Raw genomic sequence first — 23,269 nt, 5'->3', positions numbered from 1 at the left:
GGAGTGAAGCATCAGACGGAAGATCTTCCTTTCTGTCTCTCCTCTCTGTATGTCTGACTTTGTAATAAAAATAAATAAATCTTTAAAAAAAAATTGTTTTCCAGCAGGAAATGTGGGACATTCTGAACTACAAGTCCCTGAATTTTGAACAGTCTTGCATGTCTGGAATCTGAACTTTGGAATCCTTGTTTATGCACAAAATACCCTGATATACTATCTCCGTGAGTGATGAGATGGGACTCATTTAAACGATAGCATGTTGTCTCTGAAGAAAGTCCCTGAGGTGGACCAGACATTCCACAGAACATTCTCTTCCAGTCAGCGCTGGGAGGGGCTGCTGTCACTGAGGCTGGTGAGAACAAGGACTTGATTCCAACCGCCAGGATTCCTATAGGCTCTCCGCCTTTGGCTCATTTCTCTCCGCTTTGATTCAAGACTTTCCTGACAACATACAGGAGTACAGTGACAATGAGCTCCAGACCTTAGCCTTGTCCAACAAAGAGTAGGCGCATGTTCTGTGCAAAGCAAATTCCTCATGATTTTGCTGCATCTCCTTGCCCTTCCACGCAGTTAAACCTGCCTCCTGCTTACTCAGCTTACTTTACAAATTACTCAAATTTGCAAGTCAGTTATGAAACTGAAGTACGGACGTCAACTAGTTAAACAATTTGTCTCTCGTTCAGGCTTTTGGCACGATAAAAGCACTTTTCACTCTTCTGGAATAAATAAGTACTTTTCCTACACTGTTTGTAAGGCCATCCTTTTTATATCTATTGATGGCCTAGTGCATATCAATGATTGTGATAGGATCCGGCATGGAGCAATGTACCTGCTGTTTACCTTCACGGATGCACAATTTTAGCCTGTTTTGGAGCCTGGTGATGAATGTTTGACTTAGAGAGATCTCAGAGAACAGAAGTGATTGTCACATAAGAATGTAGCATTTTCTCAACCTGAATTCCCCTTGTCTCTAAGTGCCTCTCAGATCTGCAATGCCAGAACATTCTTCTTTGTGCTAGGTCTAACATGTATGGAAAATGGGACAAAAGGCAAGACCACATCTGACCACTCATCCCTGTGCTTTGGCACTCTGCTGCCCTAGCACCTTCTTCATGGCCTCTTTGACATCTTTGTTCCTCAGCGTATAGATCAAGGGGTTAACACTGGGGGTGACAATTGTGTAAAAAAGAGTAAGGAATTTGCCCTGGTCCTGGGAATATGTGTTTGCTGGTTGGAGGTACATGTAGATGATTGTGCCATAGAAGAGAGAGACAACAATGAGGTGGGAACTACAGGTGTTGAAGGCTTTCTTTCGTCCAGCAGCCGACTTGATCCTGAGCACCGCTCGTGCAATGTAACCATAGGAGATGAGGATGAGGATGAGTGGCAGCAGGATGATGAAGATTGCCAAGGCAAAAGCCAGTGCCTCAAGGGCCATGGTATCCACACAAGCCATACCAATGAGTGCTGGCATCTCACAGAGAAAGTGGTCCACACGCCTGTGCCCACAGCGAGGCAGCATCAATGTCTGGGGTGCCATGATGAGAGAATTGCCGAAGCCACTCAACCAGGCCACCGAAGCCAGCTGCCCACAGAGGCGCCAGTGCATGATGACCGTGTAGTGAAGGGGCTTGCAAACAGCAACATAGCGGTCATAGGCCATGACAGCCAGCAGGACACACTCCACACCTCCCAGGGCCAGCACGAAGTAGAGCTGGATGGCACAGCCCACGTAGCTGATGGTCTTGTCTGGGCCCCACAGGTTGTAGAGCATCTGAGGGATGGAACCTGTGGTGAAGCACATGTCCAGGATGGAGAGATTGGCTAGAAAGAAATACATGGGTGTGTGCAGCCGAGAGTCCAGAGCAGAAAGCAAGATGATGGCCAGGTTGCCCAGGAGGGTCAGCAGGTAGAAGGTGAGGACCACCATAAAGAGGATGAGCTCCAAGTGGGGGCGGTCAGAGAAGCCCACCAGGATGAAGCCCTCGAAGGAGGATGTGTTGGTGCTCCCCATCAGCAATGAGCATATGGTACCTGTGGAGAGAGAGATGAGCATCTCTGAAGGGCACAAATGACTCCGTCAGAGTGGAGGGAAGCTTCCTTGTGAATACCGGATGCTTGCTCCAAAATGTCAATGACTGCTGATTAAATCATCATGTGGTCTGAGAAGCACAGTGTTTGGAGAGTTAAAATCCCACTTCGGAGAATACGTCACCCACACTGGGAAGCCCAGGATCAAGTTCAAACCCAAAAGGGAACTTAGCGACTGAACAATATTTTTGGAAGATGATTAGCTCCTTGTTCCTTGTATCCACTCCTCTGAACCCATCATTTCCATTCACTCACTGGAGGTTGGTCCTGAGAGGCAGGTGTCAGAGAAGACAGAGAAGCCCAGCCCAGGAAGAAACTTCGTGTTTCACACTGCCAAGGTGTATCTTAACCCTAAGACTGTGTGACATTTCTACAGTAGGGAATGTTTCAATATAAAGATGGAACAGACAGGAACAAAACAATTCCCAGGGGCCTGGTGCAGTGGCCTAGCACCCAAAGTCCTTGCCTAGAACACACCAGGATCCCATATGGGCCCTGCTTCCCATCCGGCTCCCTGCTGGTAGCCTGGGAAAGCAGTCAAGGATGGCCCAAAACCTTGGGATCCTGCACCTGCATAGGAGATCCAGAAGAGGCTCCTGGTTCTTGGCTTCGGATTGGCTCAGCTCCGGCTGTTGTAGCCACTTGGGGAGTGGTGAATCAACAGGTGGAAGATCTTCCTCTCTGTATCTCTTCCTGTCTGTATATCTGAATTTCCAATAAAAATAAATAAATCTTTTCAAGAAAGAAGGAAAAACAAATCCCAGACTAAATCTTAGTGGGTTAGAGTTTGGCATTCTTGTTTCTCCTCCTCCAATAATATCTTATTCTTAAAGAGAGCTCTACTGTTAGAATCCTAGGATCACCGCTTTATTGATTGTTCTTGATGATCCCATAGAACCAAGAGACTTTGCTTCTAGTAAGATACTCAACATTTTCAATTCTTTGGGACTGGTTCTGGGATGGATGCACTGTATAATGCAAGTTAACCAAAGGCAGAGCTACACTTATTCATGTTTTTAGAATAGTTCCCTCAGTAATTAATAAAAAGTAATGAAGTCGAGACTCTTGATAACTCCAAAATATTTAACTGCCAGATACATCACAGAGAACGGGGTTCAAAATCTACGCTGCATGGACATCGTGCCACAACTAAAGTGGCACAGTCTCCGGAAACGGCTTGAAGACTTCGAACTAAAACTTTGGCATGATTAGAAATTAAAGGATTGTCAAACTCAGCACTCCAAGGGCTGCAACCAGTTTCTGTGTGGGTGAGAATAATATGCCAAAGCAGCCAGAGAGCTTCTTGTAAGAGCCGAGGGCTGGTACTTACAATGAAGCCAGCATCGTGGGTGAGAACTTTCCCACCACCTCTTGTGAAAGGAAATTTAGAAACGCTTCTCGGCCTTTTGGCTAAGACCAAGTGCACAAGGAAATTTAAAAACCTGCAACTGTGTGATGCTTAAGAGCATGTAGGTGTGCATTTGTAAGTGAACTAGAAGGGTAGACGCCCAAAGGATGGTAACAGGCACTTTAGGAGTGGAAGTTAGGAGCAGAGGAGTGAAATTCCTCTATACTTACAATGCCTATTTCTTAAAAAAAAAAATAGCTGAAAGGAAGCATGACCATAAAGGAACAGGTGTTTTGCATGGTAGCATGTGTGTACTTCCTGATTGTCTTTATTTCTGTATAATTTAAATACCTCCAATTATAAAAGAGGAAATGAAAGCGTGAGTTACAAATTATCCGGAAGTCAGCATCACTAATACTCTGTTCCTAGGAGTGAGACATTAATGGAAGCAGCTTGACTCAGTGTACTCCCCTTCATCCTCAAAGCAGCCCCTGGAGGTCGGCAATTTCGTTGATGAACTTTTCACATCAAGCGCTGAGGGTGCAGGAGGGAAGGAGCAACCTGTCCAGATGATTAGTACATGCAGAACCCACTGGATACCCTGTGGTTTCACTGCAAAGATCACCCCCTGTTATCAGGGCTCCCCCTGTGGGTTGGACAGCACATAGAGTAGCCACATTAGGTCTGCATGCAGAGAAGCTGAATAAGTTGTAAAACTGAGATCATGACTGTATCTTGATTTGTGGTGGCTGTCCTTGTTCCTATCGGCAAAGGGTGTAAACAGACAAATCACATTTCTAATTTAGCAAAGGAGAAGTACAGGGGGACACTGCCTGCCAGTGGCACATGGACTTCCAGAATGTGCCATGCTTGTGCCAACCAGTTTGCATGGAAGTACTGGAGGTTGTGGTTAACAGAATTTCAGCTCAGGTGGCCGCACTCGGTTCTCCCTGTCATGTGGTCCTATGTGTGACTGTCCCCCACTATAAACAAAACACAGGCCCAAGATCTTTTCCTTTCTGTCTTGCCTCTTGAATCACTCAGTGAACATTTTCCTCCAGAATTTTCACTCTGATTCAAGTGTTTTAGGAGCACGGGTCATCTGTTCACTGCCTGCCTTTCTTCTCAGCTTGTCATGGCAGTTCAGTTGCTACTTGTCATCTCCAAGGTTTCCCTTTGCCATCCCTGCAGTTCTTGCTTCTGGACTTTACCAAGCCAACAACTACTTCCTCTGTGTGCCAAGAATGTTTTCTGAAACATGAAAGTGTGTCTGTCTTTATATGCTAAATACAGTGACACATTAATTATTTAACTACAGCATTTATAGACTGTGGAGTCTTGTCGAATTGTCCGTGATTTGGATTCAGCCTAAGTGTCTAAGGAAACAGATCACTTGTGAGTTTGGACACTTCAGTCACATTTTTTCATACACAAGAGTATCAACTTACCAAATTTGGCTGCAAAATTGGAAATGCCATGCTCATGACTCTTTTTGTCTCGGTACTTCACTTGGAAATCCAAATGGGGCAACCTGAAGGTAGACAAGGGGAGGAGAAAGAGGGCATTTAGGAGACCATAAGAAAGGACAAAGCACGGGCAATAGGACCTAATAAGCAGAATCCGCAGGAGTGAGAAGTGTTGAAGAGCACATGACAGTCACATCTCTGGGTGGGACTCGTAGGTCCATTGGAGAACCCCATCTCCACCTCCAGAGGAGCAGGAGGGGAGAGGAGATGGGACCTCTGATGTGCACTGAGCAAGTTGAGAGACTTGAGAAAGAAGAACTACTTATACGTTTCAGAATTGCTCCACAACTAGACTTGCTTTTCCATGTCACCCTGTGGAGTAAAATTTATACTTCCGAAATTCCCTGAATTAATTATCTGTAACAAGGGCTGAGAGAGTGTGGTCTCCGAGGAAATGCTACTCCTCCCAACACGTGCATGTGCGCACGCACTGCACATTTACTCAGAGGGAAAGGGAGCTGAATGCCGTCAGCACTGAGCATCAGGTATGGAAAGAGGCCACTCCGTGCTCAGTCCGGAACGGAACCAGGCACCAAGGAGACATTGGATGAGCACAGATGAGTGCCTCAGTTTCCCCTTATGGCACGCATACTCCACTACCCACCTAGTGAATGCATTGCAAATATATGTCACCATCTAAATGTCTTCACCATTTTGTTAAGACTCATTTCTAGGCAATTTTAAGCCATAATTATTTATCCATAACAATAAAGCCTAGTCTGAATATTTTCCATTTAAGGTAGATATATTGAGAGGAGGAAGACAAATCTAAAAAGTTGATTTTGACACTGACATTCATTGAAAACTAATATAGAAACAAAAATAGTGGAACCAGCATGGTGGCTCAATCAGCTAATCTTCCGTCTGTAAGTGCTGGCATTCCATATGGGTGCTGGTTCATGTCCTGGCTGTTCTATTTCCCATCTAGTTTCCTGCTTGCAGGTTGGGAAAGCAGTAGAAGACGGCCCAAAGCCTTTTCATCCCTGCACCTGCGTGGGAGACCTGAAAGAAGTTCCTGGTTCCTGGCTTCAGACAGGCTCAACTCCAGCTGTTGCAGCCACCTGGGGAGTGGATCAGCAGATGGAAGATCTTTCTCTCTGCTTTTCCTTCTCTTGGTAAAAAAGAAGTCTGCCTTTCCATGCAGTTTGGGGGCAGACCAGGCTGAATCAGTTCACATCACCAGCTAGCGAATCTGAGCACCAGAATAGAATGTGGGTTGGGCTGCATTTGGTCACAAAACGTACTAGTACACACGAGGGCTGGAACTGGGTGCCAATTGGGCTGGGATTGGCTGTAACCCCAACTAGCATGAACTGGAATTGGGGGTGAACCGGGCTAGGCCAGGGGACAAAGCAGGTAGGTGGCATGTGGAGGACTCCTCTACTAGACCACCACTCCCACTGTAGAGTGTGAGTTGGAATGGGGGCAGACCAGGCAGGGCTACAACATCTGTGGACCTCATGTGAGCTAGATCAGGGAAAAGCCAGGCTGGGCTGACTGTTCCAAATAGTATCTGGACATTACTGGGTAATGTATTGCATTATAAACATAAACATTGATAAAGTTATATATTATAACCACCATTCAACATATTTGTACTGGTGGGCATGGAATATTTTAGCTAGAGACGGTGATAATATCATCTCCCTTAATGTATAACCAAATTATATACAATAATTTGTTCCTATTAGCAGAAATAATGAAATATGTAGATAGAAAGTCCAACTTGATCAATATTAATTTTAGAATTCTTCGTGACAGTCAGATAAGCTATTCCTCTGAGTGTTAGTTCTTATAATTAGATCAAATTATTAGCTTGTCTTCTCTCTCTTAGCCTAATATTTTCTCATGAAAAGTAGAGAGAATACCTGGAGGGTTTGCTGCTCTTAAGAATTTTCTATCTGCGATAATGAGTCCCACTGAGAAATCAAGGAGTTAAGATACTCAGGGGACAGTGAACTATGAAGAATGAAAAGTTGTTAGCCCAGGAGCATTAGCATCAACATTTGGCTTTTTGCCACCTCACTTCTACTCTTTTATTCACACTTGACTCAGTACAATTCCTAACTACATATAGGTGCATTTATAAGTAACTGGTGGAAATATCATAGCTGTGGAAGTTATTTCCTGTGAAACAAGTTGTGATTGCTGGAACTGTTTTCCAGAATGTTTGCCGTATGAATGAATGTGTTGTGATTTGATGTCATTGAATATTTTCAGAAAAGAAATGCATTTGACAGAAGCAACCTTTTCTATCAAATGCAGTTACCACTTAAATCCTGTTTTTGATTATTGCATAATCTAATCATGGTCGCTATGATTTTTGAGAATGTGACTAGACTTTTTACGATATTTTTTCGCATGTATTCAGACGTGTGATGTCAAATGCCCATCGTTCTTTTGAAATAATCTGAAAGACTTATGTTTCTTGACCTTGACTTTGTTTTCTTTCCATTGCTCTTGTTTTAGCCAGTACTTTATCAACTCTCACCTGACTTCCTACAAGGGACTGCTCATATGTTACTCTGTAGTGTCCTACTCTACACTCAATCATTTTTCACTTTGCTACCTTCGGAACCTTTCTAAGATAGAACTGTTATCATGTCCCTTCGGAGAGGTCTGAGGTGATCTTCATTACACAGAGAAATATATATATATATATTCTTTCTTGCTGGTGTTGGCACTGGACCAACTCTTCTAAGAGTTCTCCCTTATTTTATGCTTCAAAAGCATCAAGTGGATGATCGTTTTCCATAAACATAACTTCTAAAATAAGAGTTTAAATAAAGGAAGAGGAGATAAAACACCTCAACTCTAGCTCAGAAACAATAATTGCAAGCTCAAAAGTGATTATCATTAGAGAGAGAAGTTGTCTTACAGTTACTGTGAAAAGTTAAATAAGGCAAAATTTATATATGTGTATATTTACATACATGAGTATTAAATTAATATTAAACATTCCTTATATACAGATCTGTGCCAATTGATGATATGATCTCCTAATGATATCTCCTTGCTTACCATATTCTCTCAGAGGAAGGTGCTTGTCCTAAAATAATCAAGCCTCGTTGAAATATTCTTCTAAGACAGCGTCCTCTATGCTTTACCTGTGGTATTTGGCTGGTCACTGGTACTGGGGCTGGGAATAAGTGCGGCATGCCCAGGCTGTAGCACCCACATGAGCACCCTAAAACAGGGTGTGGTACGGGCTGGGCCACACCAGCTCATACAAAGGCTGGGATGAATGGGGCAGGCCATGTTTGGTAAGGGCCAAGCACCCACTGGTGTGCATGAGATCTGGGACTTGGAATGGCCCGAGTGGGGGAACCTGGGAAACACTCCTAGTGGGTCATAGCTCCTGCTGAAGAGCTTGTGGTCCAGGCCTGGTTGTTGGGCAGGCTGGGCAAGGTAGCTTCATCTGTCAGCAAGTATGTGAGTTGGTTTTGGAAGGGGACAAATCAGTCAGGGCTGAGCAAACCATAGCCCACTGACAAGTGCAGAAACCAAGATGGAGTGTAGGTCATGCCGGGCTAGGCTGCCATACCTACTGGTTTGCATGAGCCATTGATGAGAGCAGACTTAGGAAGGTCAGGTCGCAGCACTCACCAGTGAGAGTTTAGGACTGGGGGCTGGTTGGGCCAGGACAAGCTGCAGCATCCAAAGGCAAAGGCCAAGACAAGGGAGGGGCAGTGCCAAGTTGGGTCAGAGCAACCACTGGCACACGTGAGATATGAGGCTGGATTCAGGTCTGGTTGGGGAGCCAAGGGGACACCTGGCTGATTTGTGGGTCCCAGTGATGAGTAGGGGAGCCAGAGGGAGGGCTGCATTCTGGTCTGGACATGGCTGCAGTCTCCCTCGGCACAGGTGTGGACTGGGACTGGGTGCACTTGACTGGGATAGAGTCCAGCACCAACTGGTGCTCTGCAGGATCAGGGTGGGTAGACCATGGGCTAGACTAGGTCTCTGCCCCTATTGAACCGTGAGTGAGCTGAGTCTGGGTGTGGACCAGCCTTGGCTGGGCTGAAATATCCATCAGTAAAAACTGGAATGGGTGAGGGTCAGTGAGGTAAGGCCACTGTCTGAGAGCTGAAAGGGATTTGGGACAAACAGGGCCTGGTGGGGGGTTATTACGGGTTGCTGCAACTGGTTTGCGTGGGGGCCAAATGTGCAGCGGGCGGGATCGGACTAGACTGCATAGAAGACAGGGCTGGAGACAATTGACCTAGCAATTGCAACTAACAGTGTGAGCGTAGGCTGATTGAGTGACGGACTGTACCAGACTCTGTATTGGTAAGCACACACAAGAATCAGGTCTGGGATCACCTCAGATGAAGTTTCTGTGGGAATCTGCCCAAATGAACCACTGTGGGAAATGAACCATAAGATGGAAGATCTTTCATACTTTCCTTATGCTTTTCAAGCAAAGTAAGAATTGTAAAATAAAGACAACAGAACAAGAAAGACCTGCACAAAACAATATAGCCAGGGCTGGCCTACGGCTGAAACTAGGAGCCTGGAGCTTCCCCAGAGTCTCCCACACAGGTGGCAGAGGTCTGAGGACTTGAGCCATTCCCTGCTGCCTGACAGATGTACATTAGACAGGACTCCAGCCTCAGGACTCCAACATGGGATACAGGCATCTCATCCAGTCTGCCAAATGCCTGCTCAGCTTACTCTAATTTCAAAGATTAAGAAAAAAATTTTTTTCTATTTTGAAAAAAATTGCAGATTTACTGTGTACTGTTCACCAAGATTTATCCAATGGAACACCTTAGGTAACCAGAGTACAATATTAAAATTAGGAAATGGGCATTTGTTTAATCCATAGCTCTGACTCAATCTTTACTAGCTTTTTAACCATATACGCGTGTACTTCCATGTAGATTTATTAGTTATATTATTCAATGAAAAAAAAAAGCAAAATGTATGAAGAAAAGCAATCAAGCAAATTTTTGGTAAGAATCTATCATTTAGTGTCAGATGATCTGCACCAGTTTGTGAGGAAAAGAATAATCTTGTTCATGACCTTATCAAACAGGATTGTCAAATAGGCAGCAGCAGAAACAACAGCCAGTACCAGAGACATTTCAATTGGCTCAGCTGACACAATTATGATTGAAAAATTAAAGAGGAATAAGTTGCCTGCTCCATTGGTACCAAAACCATGGTGTCTAGGTCAGCTGCAGGCAAGAGCAGAGCTTTCACTGGAAATTTCCAAAGGAGATCATGAGACTGAATCATTGCTCCAAAGCACTGGAACAGAAGATGAAACGTGGCCTTACCAGTACAATCCTGAAGCCAATACACAGAGAAAGGATTACCAAGAGGTAGACATGGTCTGGTCGAAGCAGAAGCCACAGCAATAGTGTCTTGGCATGTTCGAGGCATTTCACTGACTGACTTCCTGGAGTGCCCCAGAATGATTGCACCTGTTTGAGATGAGAGTGTTTGGAGAAACTCAAGGCTTTTACAGAAAAATGGCCAGAAAAGCCTCAGCAGAGAGTCCTTTCCCACCACAACAGCACTCCTGTGTGAGAGTTTCTGTGAAAAATGATCCACTTTCACATCAATATGCAAGTCTGAGATGCCTTTCTTGATTTGGCTCTTCTCTCATTTTTTTTTTTTTTGTTTAAAGGACACCTATTTTTATTCCATAATGATGTAAAACTTTTTTTTTGTCATGGCTAAATTCTCAGTTCGCCTGATATTTCAGGATGTACTCAATGGCTGGTATCATTGGCTACAAACTTGAAGGAGCTCAAGTTGAGAAACAAAGTTCATATACTCTTTAGCTTTTAATTCTAGATTCCTGGACTCTTAGGATTCTTCTCATCTTGCAAATGAGGAATCGCAAATCTAGGACAATTTCAATGTTATCTTAATTAATTTTAGTGTTGGGGTATCACCATCATAGAAAATAAGTCTCTATTGGGCTGATGCAGTGGCATATCAGGTTATTTACCTGATCTGTGGTGCTAGCATTCCACATAGACTCCACTTCGGACTCAGCTCTCTATTTGTGGCCTGGAAAGATACAGAAGAGGATGGCCTTAGGACCTTGCACCCACGTGGGAGATCCAGAAGTTGTTTGTGGCTCCTAGCTTTGGATTAGCTCAGCTCTGATCATTGTGGCCATTTGGTGAGTGAACCAATGGATAGAAGACCTTATCTCTCTTTTTTTCTCTTTGTAAAATTATCTTTTAAATAAAAATAAGTAATTGTAGAGCCTGGTGTGGTAGCCTGGTGGATGAAGGCCTCGCTTTGCAAGTGCCAGGATCCCAATGGGTACAGGTTTGTGTCCCAGGGACCCCAGTTCCTATCCGGCTCCCTGCTTGTGGCCTGGAAAAGGATGACTCAAAGCCTTGGAATCCTGCACCCGTGTGGGAGACCCAGAAGCAGCTTCTAGCTCCTGGCTTCAGATTGGTTTAGCTCTGGCCATTGCAGCCACTTGGGGAGTGAATCAATGGATAGAAAAATCTTTCTGTCTTTCTTTCTCTCTGTATATCTGATTTTCCAATAAAAATAAATAAATCTTTATTTTAAAAATAAACAAAAATAAATAGTTTTTAAATAAATAAATATCCATGAGTTTATGCTAATTTAAATAAGTGATTGAGTGATGGCAATAGAGTTCCAATTAATATAAAATGAGTAAAGGAAACAGAAAATTGATGTTACAGAAACAATCGGCACAGGCAAGAATCAGTGAGGAGTTCCAAGTGACAAAATATAGTAAGAAACAGTAAATTTAGAATTTCAAAGTATGTGTGCACAAGATAATTAAGTAAAACAAAGTTGTAAAATTTCAAAGTATTCTCTCACAAGACTTGTTAACTGCAAAAGGGAGCAAGCAGCAACTCTGCGGGGCTGGCACGGTGATACAACAGGCTGATCCTCTGTCTCAATGCCATTACCCTATGTGGGTACCAGTTCCTATCCCAGCTGCTCCGCTTCTGACGCACCTCCCTGTTTATGGCCTGGGAAAGTAGCAGAGGATGGCTCAGGTCCTTGAGCCCTTGGACCCACATGTGAGAAGCTCCTGGCTCCTGGCTTTGGCTCGACCCAGCTCTGGACATTGCAGGCATTTGGGGAGTGAACCAGCTGATGGAAGACCTCTCTCTCTGTCCCTCTCACTGTGTGACTCTGACTTTCTAAGTAAGATAAAATAAAACTTAAAAAAAGAATGGCATCCCTGCCAGTAGACAAACATGGCAAAAAAAAAATGCTTTTATGGCACGATCCAGTTAATACCACAATAAATAAATAAAATATCATGCAGGTTGACATGGTGCAAAGACAGCGTCACCTCCATCTGTACAAAAAGTACACTACAGATAAATCCAGATTGAGGGTTTGTCCGCAAATAACTGGCCAGCAGTCTTTTGTGGGGCCAAAACATCATGGAAGAGAAAGAGGGACTGATGACGTACAAGAGACACAACCCTGAATGCCCGTGGGTTCCAGCCATGGCCAGGAGCACCAAAACATCCCAGAGAGAGAGAGAGGACAAAACTGCAGTCTGCAACTTAGCGATGACCACAGGCTGATTCCATGCATTGGTAATTGTACTGTGATTCTATAAGATGCAGACATTAGGCAAAACTGGTTGAAGGACATGTAGAAATTCTGAATTACTTCTGCAACTTTGTTGGAAGTCTACAATGGTTGCAAAATAAAACCCTAATTTAAAAAGTTACATTTGGAACAACTTCTCTAAGGAGTATCACACGCAAATACAATGTCAATATCTGTGCACACATCTGTGTATGCTCATCTACTATCTGTATGTGAGCTGAAAAAAATTTTTTAATTTATTTATTTTTATTACAAAGTCAGATATACAGAGAGGAGGAGAGACAGAGAGGAAGATCTTCCATCTGATGATTCACTCCCCAAGTGAGCCGCAACGGCCGGTGCTGCGCTGATCCGAAGCCGGGAATCAGGAACCTCTTCCAGGTCTCCCACGCGGGTGCAGGGTCCCAAAGCCTTGGGCCGTCCTAGACTGCTTTCCCAGGCCACAAGCAGGGAGCTGGATGGGAAGTGGAGCTGCCGGGACCAGAACCGGCGTCCACATGGGATCCCGGGGAGTTCAAGGCGAGGACTTTAGCCACTAGGCCACACCACCAGGCCCAATAGGCACTATTTTTAAAACAAGTATTTAAGACGATCCACTTTTCCCTTTTCCTCAGTGGATCATTCCTTGACCTAAAAGTGGATGTCATTATTCCAAGACTCTGATGTCCTTCCATCTGGATTCACACAGCTTCCGTGCACCTGCTTCTGACAGATCAAGTGTCTGGATTTGCTACAAAAGCAAAGAACCAGAGTCGCCTTCAGATGGACAAGCTGAAGAGTCTTCTTTCGCTTTGCTCCACAAAACCCATGCTTTTATGAATTAATTTAGAAATGGATAAAAGCAGGGCACTTAGTAGGTAATTTTTTTTCTCCAAAGTTGAAATAGCTCACTTAGTTTAGCCATTCCCTGTGAGAGCTTTAACAAGTTGCTTTATAAAAAGCAATGGATTATAAAAAGCAATGTTATATGACAGTTCTGGGATCCAATTCATTTCAGTGGACTCCAGTGAAGGTGTCTCCGACAAGCCAGCAGGTGTCAAGATGGTCAGTCAAACTGAAAAGGAACCGTCAAACCTTTTCCCCCTGAGACAGTATAAGCCAGAGGCAAACATTAGAGCGTTCCTCAAGGAACAGCATCAGGCAGAGGGCAGGAAGCTAAGCATGGATGGAGGTCAGCTCATGGTCAAGGAGTGCTGGTAGAAAAGGGTCCTCCTTCTGCAGACCTAGCAAGTGAAGAGGCAATGCAAGGGCTAGGAGAAGAAAAGCACCAAATCAGGGTCGAGAAACAAGCCTTAGTTGAGTGGCCCATCCCCTACTCGACTTCCCAGTAGGAGAGCAGTGTAGACACTCAGATCAGCCACAGGTTGCAGACAGCGGTCCCTTAGGACTACGACAGAGCCAAGTCATGGTTCGCTCCTGGTGACTTGTGTTCATTATAATGTTGTGGGACAATGTGTTAAACATACACAATTATACAGCGCGTAATGGTTGATATGGTAATAAATGATTATGTTACTGACTTACGTACTTAGTATACCTGTCATTTTTTTAGAGTGTATTCCTTCTTTTTATTAAAACAAAAATTACCGTAGATCAGTCTCTGTGTGATGGTTATGGAAGCCTCGTACACCCCCTAAGTCACGTTGCTGATTGAATCAAGAACCCAAGGAGAGCGACGTTGGCACGCTGAAACTGCCTGGGGATGGATGCCTTACTCCTTTGTGACGTGTGAGTGTACTTGTGTGACACTAGGGGGCAGCCCTGAACTCCAGTGGCCGCTCCCTCCGAGCAGCCGGCCTGGTGTGGAAGGGCAGTGTCCTTCATGAAACCTGCTAGGGAGAGGGCGTCGTGCTGCTTAGCACCAACCCTGAAAGATCACATGTGGGATTTCCTCCTGGACCTGGACTCGAGTCAACAGAGCTGCGTTCTCTCTGGGTGCTCCGGAGGAGACTGCCTGTTCCTTCCCCCTCTGCTTCAAAGGTGTAGGATTTTTCTCATTTATTTGAAAAACAGTATACCGAAGAGACAGAGGGAGAAATAAGTCTTCCACCTGCTGGTTCACCCCTAAATAGCCACAAAGGCCAGAGCTGTACCAGGCTAAAGCAGCCTGGGGCTCCATTGGATCTGCTACAGGATTGACAGGTGTACAAGTACTTGAAACACCTCCCTCTGCTTTGGCAGGATTCAAACCACAGTTGGATAATGGGATGTTGGCATGCAGGTAGCAGCTTAGCTTGTTGCATCAAGATGTTCCCTGGGTCCAATTCCACTGCCCCACCTTCCGTCTTCAAGCCAGCAGTCAGGATACAAATCGCAACTCTTTGCCTTTCACTTTGGAAAGACCCGAAGTTACCTCCACCACAGGACAGTTAAAAGTCTCACAGGTGACTGCTCCTCAGTTTTCCTACAAATGATCTCTTACCGTCCGCCAGACCGTATTTCCTTGCCTTGGTGTCTAACAAACCTGCACTTTCTAAGGTCAGATACATATATGTTCGAAGATGTCCCGTGAAAGCACTTGCATCTCCAAGACAGTAATACAACTCCAATACATCTCCTAAAAAAAACCATGAGGGGGTCTGCACCCCTTCCCGGTGCAGCTCTGAGCCTTGGCTGCTCCACTTCTGAGTCAGCTCCCTGCTTAGAGCCTGGGAAGGCAGCAGAGGATGGTCAAGTCCTTGGGCTCCTGCATCCATGAGAAGACCCGAGGAAGCTCCAGGCTCCCTGCTTCAGTTCAGCTCAGCTCCAGTCAGTGAGGCATTTGGAACACCAGCAAATGGAAAATATTTTTCTCTGTCTCTCCTTCTTTCTCTGTGTGTGAATAAAGCAAAAATAAAATATCTTTTTAAAAAAGCAGCAAAGATATTCTTAGCAAGATAGGGGAGCAGACCACATTTGGGAGAAAATTGTCATACATCAAGCATCTGCAAAGGACTCACAGCCAGGACATACATAAAAGTGTAATTATACATCAATTGCCAAAGGATAATCCTATCTTTAAAAATTTATTTTATTTTCATTGGAAAGTGAAATATAGAGAGAAGAAGATCTTGTGCCCGTTGATTCACTTCCCAAGCTGCCGCAACAGCTGGAACTGAGCCTATCTGAAACCAGGAGCCTGGAGCCTCTCCCAGGTCTCCCACATGGGTGTAGGGTCCCAAGACTTTGAGCCATCCTCGACTGATTTCCCAGGCCACAGGCAGGGAGCTAGATGGGAAACAGAGCTGCCGGGATACAAGTCAGTACCTGTATGGGACCCCGGCGAGTGTAAGCCAAGGATTTTAGCTACTAGGCCACTGTACCGGTCCCATGACCCTATTTTTTTTTTTTTTTTAATGAGAAGATTTAAGCAGACACCAAAGAAGAATAAGGTCAACGATTATGAAGCAAGAGGAGGCTGTATTAACTCATAATAAACTATCTCTACGAACCCATCAGTTTATATAGAATTGAAAATACAATATCAGATGTTGGCAAAGATATAAAGCAACCAGAACTCTCCAAACATATGCAAAAGTACTTATCCTTGGGAGTAAAATTATTTGGAAGATTCCTTTTAAAGCAAGATTTTAAAAGATTCATTGATTTATTTATTTGAAAGGCAGAGTACCAGAGAGGGAACAACAAATTTAAAAAAAAAAAAAAAAAAAGAACAGCTGTTGGTTCATTCACGATTATTCCTAAAGCATAGGGCTGGACCAGGCCAAAGCCAGGATCCTGGAACTCCATCTGAGTCTCCCACAGGGGTGGCCGAGGACAAGCTCTTGGACCGTCTGCTGCTTTCCCAGGTGCATCAGCAGGAAGCTGGACTGGAAGTGCAGCCACAGTGTCTCTTGTCCGACCACATGTGATGCCACTGTCGCAAGCCACCAATAAATCCTCTGCCCCATGTCAGCTTCTGGAAGGTTCTTGTAGAGCAGCATAGCTTGCTATTTACACAAGAGGATATAGAATATGTGTTCACAAAAGAGCTCTTGCAGCTTAACAAAAACCAGCTCCCAGAATCACTGTTCTTTCTCATTTTTCTTTTTCTTTTTTTTTAGCTCATTCATCAATATCAGGAAAATATTTCCAAGACATCACTTAGGGCTAAATTCCATATTTTAACTGGAAATACATTGTTTCATCTAGTGAATATATTAATTCAACACATTCTTTTCCTAAGGACTTACGCTTGTCTCCCTTTGAAATCATTTAAAATGGTTCTATAACGCACGGTACTATGGGTTAATGCTTACCTTCTGCTGGTTTCCTTCCCTTGGGGAAATCGCTAGGAATGAGAGTGTGAGGTTGAGGACACACGTTGCTTCCCAGGGACTCTCCCTGCTTCTCTGCCGACTTCCCACACGTTACAGACACTGGTAAGATGTGAAGGACCTTTCTCTCTCCTTCTGCAGGAGCAATACAGCTATTTTGTTTCCACCCCCAATGAGTGTATTTTGTTATTACATTACTATAGCCTTTCCTATTTTAGAACGTGATGATATCTGTAGGTCATTTGGATTTGCTGTTCTTGAAACTACCAATTTATGGAATCTGTCATGTTTCTACGGGGTATTCGCAATTTTTCCCAAATTTATTAAAACCTTGTACGTTATCAGTTTATGAACCCCAAATCATTTTTTCATAGAATCATGTCTCCAGATGTATCCATCTCGAAAAAGAAATTGAAGCTATCTTGCATGTCATAGCATATGAAAGACTAAAGTCTGTTGTCTCCAGGTTTGGTTGAAGGCTGTGCTGTGACGGTTTTTAAGGTGGTTGAAAGGCAGGGGACACACCCAGTCCTGCTCTGGAGCTTCCTGATAGCTTCCCTCTGCATCAGTTTTTTTTAAAGCTGTATTATGTAAAGCTATCATAAACTGATGTTCTTAAAGTAAGTTACAGGATGAACTGTTTTCTGGCATTGAAATCAAAAGTTTGGTGACTTTACAAAATTGAAAAAGGATAAAGGATTTCTTCCTCACAGCAGGAAGCAAATGGTTTTGCGGAACACACTGACCGGTCTATGGAAGAAAACCAAACTCAGTTCAGTAGGACAACATCCTGTTTTCCTTGTGACCAGGTGGTCTGTCCTCATTGTCACTAAGGGCTCATTCCCCAGGGAAGGGCTTTTGCCCAGTTAGTTGGTGATGAGAGCGGAGCTTGTTAACGAACTCCTCCCTCCGTCCTCTGAGCATGTGAGCTAACTTCTATAAAGCGTGCGGGAAGGAGCTTTGCAATGCAATGACTGAGGTCCCCGCCGGAGATCCCAGCAGACATCGACAGAGACAGGGAAAATGACAGAAAATCTTTACAAATGCTCACAGCATTTGGTGTCCTAAATTCCAAGCAATGCTGTGCCAGTACTCCACTTTCTGTCGTCTGCAGTCCAACTGGCTCCTAGTGGAGATTCCACAACTTGCTATATATTCACTGAATGGAGCAGAAAGGAATTCAACAAATGTCATCAAACTGAGTGATGTCATGAAGAAGTCATCGTGCCGGTGAACCTGCAATCAGTCTTACTTGCATTCAAGTCTTCTTGAACATAAGGATCTTGAACATAAAGATCTATCTCTGATGCTTGAAGGTAAGTTGTGCGTACTTCTAAAAGATTACTACATGAAACTGCATTAATGCTGAATTTTGTCTGAATATATTTGTAATGCCTGTGGAAAACAGGAACTTTAGAGGAAGCTGGTCTTTGGTTTTAATCTTTAATTTACTAGCTCTAGAATCTTGGAAAAATGATTAAATGCCTCGGAGCACATAAATTCAGGTTTTTGTCTATAAATTTGACTTTTATGAACTGGATGTTGTTTTTGACAAACTTCCTTGTATTGTTAAGACTATTTTCAAATTTACATTCAGTGCTTGCTTTGGCAGCACATATACTTAAATTGGAGCAAACTTACATTCGGGAAAACCACCATGTCTGGAACTCTAGAACAAGAGATTCACAAGGACATTAAGATACAAGAAGAAGCATTTTTCATGATAAAAGGGGTACGCCAGCCTCGTGACATCACAGAAGATAAAACTGACCTCTGAGGCCGTTTACTGACTTGTCTGTTGCGCAATGACTTGCTGGACGATTTAGGAATGACTCTTTGATTTTCCTTGTCTCAGTTTTCTCTCCATGGTGCAGCTCTAAAACACTCCAAGACTCCGCTGAACCTCATCATCCTGAAAGTTCAAGTTCAGACATGGAGCGAGCAAATTCCACAGGAAAATGACCCACGTCAGGTAAGCCAAAACACAAGTAAAAAGGGGGGGGGGGGTATGAGCAATATTCATTTAGACAAATATTCTACACTTTGGGTCAGATACTCTAAGGTGATCAGAGAAGCATCGTAAGGGTGCCAGCAGCAGCAGCTTTTTGAAACGTCTCTGCTGTCAACTTTAGTTTAACCCAAAGGCCTTTCTGCCCTGCTTGGTATCTCACACAGTTCAAATGTTTCGCTTTGCTGAATGCCCGCTGTTCAAACTGAGAATCAGGTTGTCTAGGGATCCGGCAATGTAGTTTTCTTGAAAGCAGAGAATCCACCTGCTGTATGGTTTTTAAGGAGTTAGCCACAGTTTGGAGCAAGGAACCAGCAGCCAATCTGATGTAACTCAGATATGCAGATAAGGACATATGAGTTTTTGTTTGTTTTGCTTCCTAGTTGTTACCAAACATGTCCATTCCCACAGTAGCAGTATGAATTAGAATTCAAACTACTTAAAATGCAAAATGACAACACAGCTCCTGTATTTAAAGATTTACTCTCATGAGTGGGTCAGTGTTTGGGGTTACTGTGTGTTTGGAAAGTGGACACAAAGTCTGAGTGAAGCAAGACTCGAGAGTCCAGGACTCTGAAATCGGTCATCTCACCCTCATTGCTTTCCTGTCCCAGCACAGGTATTCTGTTCTGGTGCTTCATGCTGGAGTGGGAAATCTTTCCCTTCCCTGAGTCCAGACAACACAACGTGAGGGGATATGACATAACCAGAGACACTAAACACACCTGCATGATACATTCCACTGGTGGAAGAGAAGTTTATTTGCAAATACAAGTACTGAATCAGAGTGAGGGTATCCACTGGTTAACGAATGTTGACTTTAATTCTTTCCCATTTCTGTGATCCTCAGCAGAAAGAGCTTCTTGGACAGTCTTTGAGTCCCAAGCAGAGATGCCAGATTGAATGTCTGGCTTGGGAGGGGACAAAGCACCTCCAAATGTCCTCCACGGATGAGAGATAGGCTGGGTAGTGGCACCAAGGGAGACCTCAAAACTTACCCAAACAGAAACACTATCGGGTTGACAAGGATAAACTCACAGGTCTGGGTTAATGGAGGCCCTGCTGTCACCCGAGTGTGGGCCTGGAGGATCTGTTCATCCTGGAGCAGCTCACAGAGGCTCTGAAGCTGTGAATCTGCACTCATGCCAATTGCCTGGTCCCTGAACTCTTTGGTTGTTTATTTTTTTGGCCCATTAGATGCAAAATGCTGCCACAATTCATCCTGCCAAGAAGTTCCTTGTGATTCTGGCTGAACTTGTAGGAAGTATGAAGAACTGGAAAAATCTAAATTCTTCATTAATTCTCAGGCATTCATTAAGTGTCTTATTACGATTTACAATTTTATGAGAATCAAAGTCTCAACTAAAATAATGCTGATCTGAGCATAGAGTGCCCAGGCAACATGGGAGAGTGGCATGATTTAAAAATGTATTACAAAACTAACGTCTGCCTATTGAAAATTAGAACAAAAGACAAGTCAATTTATGTCTGCTTTAATATTCCCCATTTCCATTTCCTAGGAGCAAGGTTTTCTCCTGCAATGATTAAAATAACTTTTTTATTTACATATTACTCTGCATAATATTATTTTCTTTGTTAAACTGATAGATTTATAACTTACTTTTTCACTTGAAGATTGAACATCCAATCTACATCTGAGACTAAATACCTTGGATGTTTTATCAGATGAAAACAGGGTGACAAAATAAGTAAATATATATATAAGACACAGATTATTAACATTCGGATGAGCATGCGTACAATAGAGAAATGCATATTTTGATCATGATAAATAATTCAGAGTGTCACATTAGGCGTCCTCTGGGATTGTAGCCATGGCCCCTGCACCTGCTGGAAGTTTAGGGTGCTTCATGGCCTCTGCACCAAGTCACTGGGTTCTTGCTTCACTGTTCCATTTTCCCAGTTGTCTGTGCTTTCCTCTGCCAGGCACTGAGCCAAGGCAACCCCCAGGGAAGGTCTCATTCCTTCTTCACATCCCAAGGTTGCTGACTCCTGGTGTTGGGGTTGATGGTCTGAGGATGAAAGAGGGAAAAGCAAGCTGAGTTTCAAGCAACAGAGGCATGTCCATTGGTAGCCTGGGAAATGTAATGTCCTGGAAATCTTGAGTAAAATTCTTTCCTGAGCACTTTAGACCTTGTATCCCCATGGTTGCTTTCACTGTCCTAGAGCCTGGATAGCATCCATGGATGAACAACTAGAATTTCACAAATGAGGAGCCTGAAGGCCAAGGGCAGGAAACCTCCTCAGGGCAATATAACCATTAGGAAAGGCAGGTGTGCCAGTCCAGCCTGGTGACTCCAAGCAGCACACTGTGAAAGAATCCTATCCAAATTCTATGAGCTTCTAAAAGGGACAGGCCATGTCTCCTGAACTTGTTCTTGATGACTTACCAGAGAGTTTCATTGGTCTGGAGCTCTCGGGGGTTAAGTAGGAGAAATAGAGCGTAAGCAGTTGTAACTGACTACTATAACCGGGAAATCTCACTAGTGCTGAGGTGACATTAAGATCATTTCAAATAGCAGGAACGCTGCCTACATCCACCTAACAAGAAAAAAATGCATTTGCAAAGCAAGCAAATGTCAAAAGATAATGCTGCCAATGTAGAACCTGGTGATGGCTCTCAGAAAGGTTGAAAATGAATCTGTTTAGGCTGTTATAATTGAGCAGTTTGGAATACATCTGTTCATATTTACGTTTGGCAGCAATACATTTTTCGTATTTAAGTTTAGGTGTTTATTTGAGAGGCAGAGGGTCCAACCTGGAGGTAGATGGATGGACGGGCAACTGCCACCTGTCAATCCCCTCCCCGAATGTTTGCTAAGGCCGAGCTCCACCAGATTGAAGTCAGAAGTCAGGAACCCAACCCAGGTCCCCCACATGGGTGGCAGGCACCCAGTCTCTTGTGCAGTCACCCACCTTAGCAGGAAGCTGCAGTCAAGAGCCAGAACATGAGATCTGGGCGTCCCAACAGGTGACTTTACAGCTGCGCCGAAAGTCCCCTCCATAGGATGGCTCAACCTTAAGTTCAAGTGAGTCACTAGGGAAAATCGATTATAAGTAACTAACTTAGTACCTATGTGTGTGTTAACTTACTGACGTTTTCTGTTTGAGGAAACCAAAAGCGAACCCACTGAACATGAATTGGGTCAACGAGAGCGTGCCACAGGAGTTCATTCTGTTGGGTTTCTCAGATCGACCATGGCTGGAGTTGCCGCTCTTTGTGGTGTTTCTGGTCTCTTACATACTGACTATCCTAGGCAACACGGCCATCATCATCCTCTCCCGCCTCGACTCCAGGCTCCACACCCCCATGTACTTCTTTCTCACCAACCTCTCGCTGTTGGATCTCTGCTACACCACCAGCACAGTCCCGCAGATACTGGTGAACATTCGCAGCCCCCGCAAGGTCATCAGTTACGGCGGCTGCGTGGCCCAGCTCTTCATCTTCCTGGCATTGGGCTCCACCGAATGCCTGTTGCTGGGCGTCATGTCCCTGGACAGGTTTGTGGCTATTTGCCGGCCTCTTCACTACTCGGTCATCATGCACCGAAGGCTTTGCCTGCAGCTGGCCGCCGCATCCTGGGCGAGTGGCTTCAGCAATTCGGTGCTGCAGTCCACCTGGACCCTTCAGATGCCTCTGTGTGGTCACAAAGCAGTGGACCACTTCTTCTGTGAAGTGCCGGCACTGCTCCAGCTGTCCTGTGTGGACACCACAGCTAACGAGGCCGAGCTGTTCTTCATCAGCGTGCTTTTCCTTTTGATACCTGTGACGCTCATCCTCATATCCTACGCTTTTATTGTCCAGGCGGTGTTGAGGATCCAGTCTGCAGAAGGCCGGCGGAAGGCCTTTGGGACGTGTGGCTCCCATCTCATTGTGGTAACGCTATTTTATGGGACGGCCATCTATATGTACCTGCAGCCGCCGTCGCCTGCCTCCAAGGACCGGGGGAAGATGGTCTCCCTTTTCTACGGAATCATCACCCCCATGCTGAACCCCCTCATCTACACTCTCAGAAACAAGGAGGTCAAAGGTGCTTTTAAGAGGTTGGTTGCAAGGGTCTTAGTCAAGAAATAAGACGCCAGCAGAGTGACAGACCTTGTAAAAGACGCTGTTTGCTTTGTTTCATCGTTTCATTCTCTGCAGCTGGTTTCATTTGCATTGTTCTTAAAAAGAACCATTATGGGGAGGGAGATCTTCTTCAGGTAACATGTCAATAACATTCAAATGACATTTGTATCTGGTGCTTAAACGTATTTGTGGCACAAGTCGTTTATGAAACACCACCCCCGAAACAGCATCCCCCTGAAATCATAAAGGTATCAAATTGTACTCCACTGCTTTGTGTATGTGGGGAAAAGTCTTAGTTTAGGAACTTTTTTTCTCAGAAAGTCTTGATGCATGCACAGATGTTTCCATATTCTCTGTCTCACACACATTTTTATA

At 44.3% G+C, this 23,269-nt stretch overlaps 3 protein-coding genes across 5 annotated transcripts in view; 2 read left to right on the top strand and 1 right to left on the bottom strand.

The window, feature by feature from the left end:
* Positions 1-23,269, top strand: part of LOC131481031 (histone H2B type 1-C/E/F/G/I) — a 160,688-nt gene that overhangs the window by 107,017 nt on the left and 30,402 nt on the right. The gene's annotated exons all lie outside the window — the stretch shown is intronic.
* LOC101529404 (putative olfactory receptor 2W6) lies at positions 852-14,171 on the bottom strand. Its single transcript, XM_004596530.2, has 3 exons — positions 14,128-14,171; positions 4,888-4,970; positions 852-2,034 (listed from the first exon to the last, which is right to left on the bottom strand). The coding sequence occupies exon 3, from the start codon at positions 2,012-2,014 to the stop codon at positions 1,070-1,072; it is 945 nt and encodes a 314-aa protein (XP_004596587.2). The 5' UTR covers positions 2,015-2,034; positions 4,888-4,970; positions 14,128-14,171; the 3' UTR covers positions 852-1,069.
* On the top strand, positions 18,073-22,998 carry LOC101529643 (olfactory receptor 2B2). 3 transcript variants are annotated; one of them, XM_058668058.1, is made up of 3 exons: positions 18,073-18,112; positions 18,652-18,768; positions 21,937-22,998. In XM_058668058.1, the coding sequence occupies exons 2-3, from the start codon at positions 18,755-18,757 to the stop codon at positions 22,898-22,900; spliced, it is 978 nt and encodes a 325-aa protein (XP_058524041.1). In that variant the 5' UTR covers positions 18,073-18,112; positions 18,652-18,754; the 3' UTR covers positions 22,901-22,998. The 3 variants fall into 3 exon arrangements, with proteins under 3 accessions (XP_058524041.1, XP_058524049.1, XP_004596588.1); XM_058668066.1 differs by lacking the exon at positions 18,073-18,112 and adding an exon at positions 20,002-20,068 and having other exon boundaries at positions 18,452-18,768; XM_004596531.2 differs by lacking the exon at positions 18,073-18,112 and having other exon boundaries at positions 18,452-18,768; positions 21,948-22,998.

This window comes from Ochotona princeps, chromosome 1 (assembly GCF_030435755.1).
Source record: "Ochotona princeps isolate mOchPri1 chromosome 1, mOchPri1.hap1, whole genome shotgun sequence".
NCBI lineage: Eukaryota > Metazoa > Chordata > Mammalia > Lagomorpha > Ochotonidae > Ochotona > Ochotona princeps.
Note: the sequence above shows the minus strand (reverse complement) of the source record. Positions and strands in the feature narration are given on the sequence as shown.

Bases quoted from the DNA above. Each gene is read 5' to 3' on its own strand.
- LOC101529404 (XM_004596530.2), bottom strand. From the start codon at position 2,014: ATGGGGAGCACCAACACATCCTCCTTCGAGGGCTTCATCCTGGTGGGC.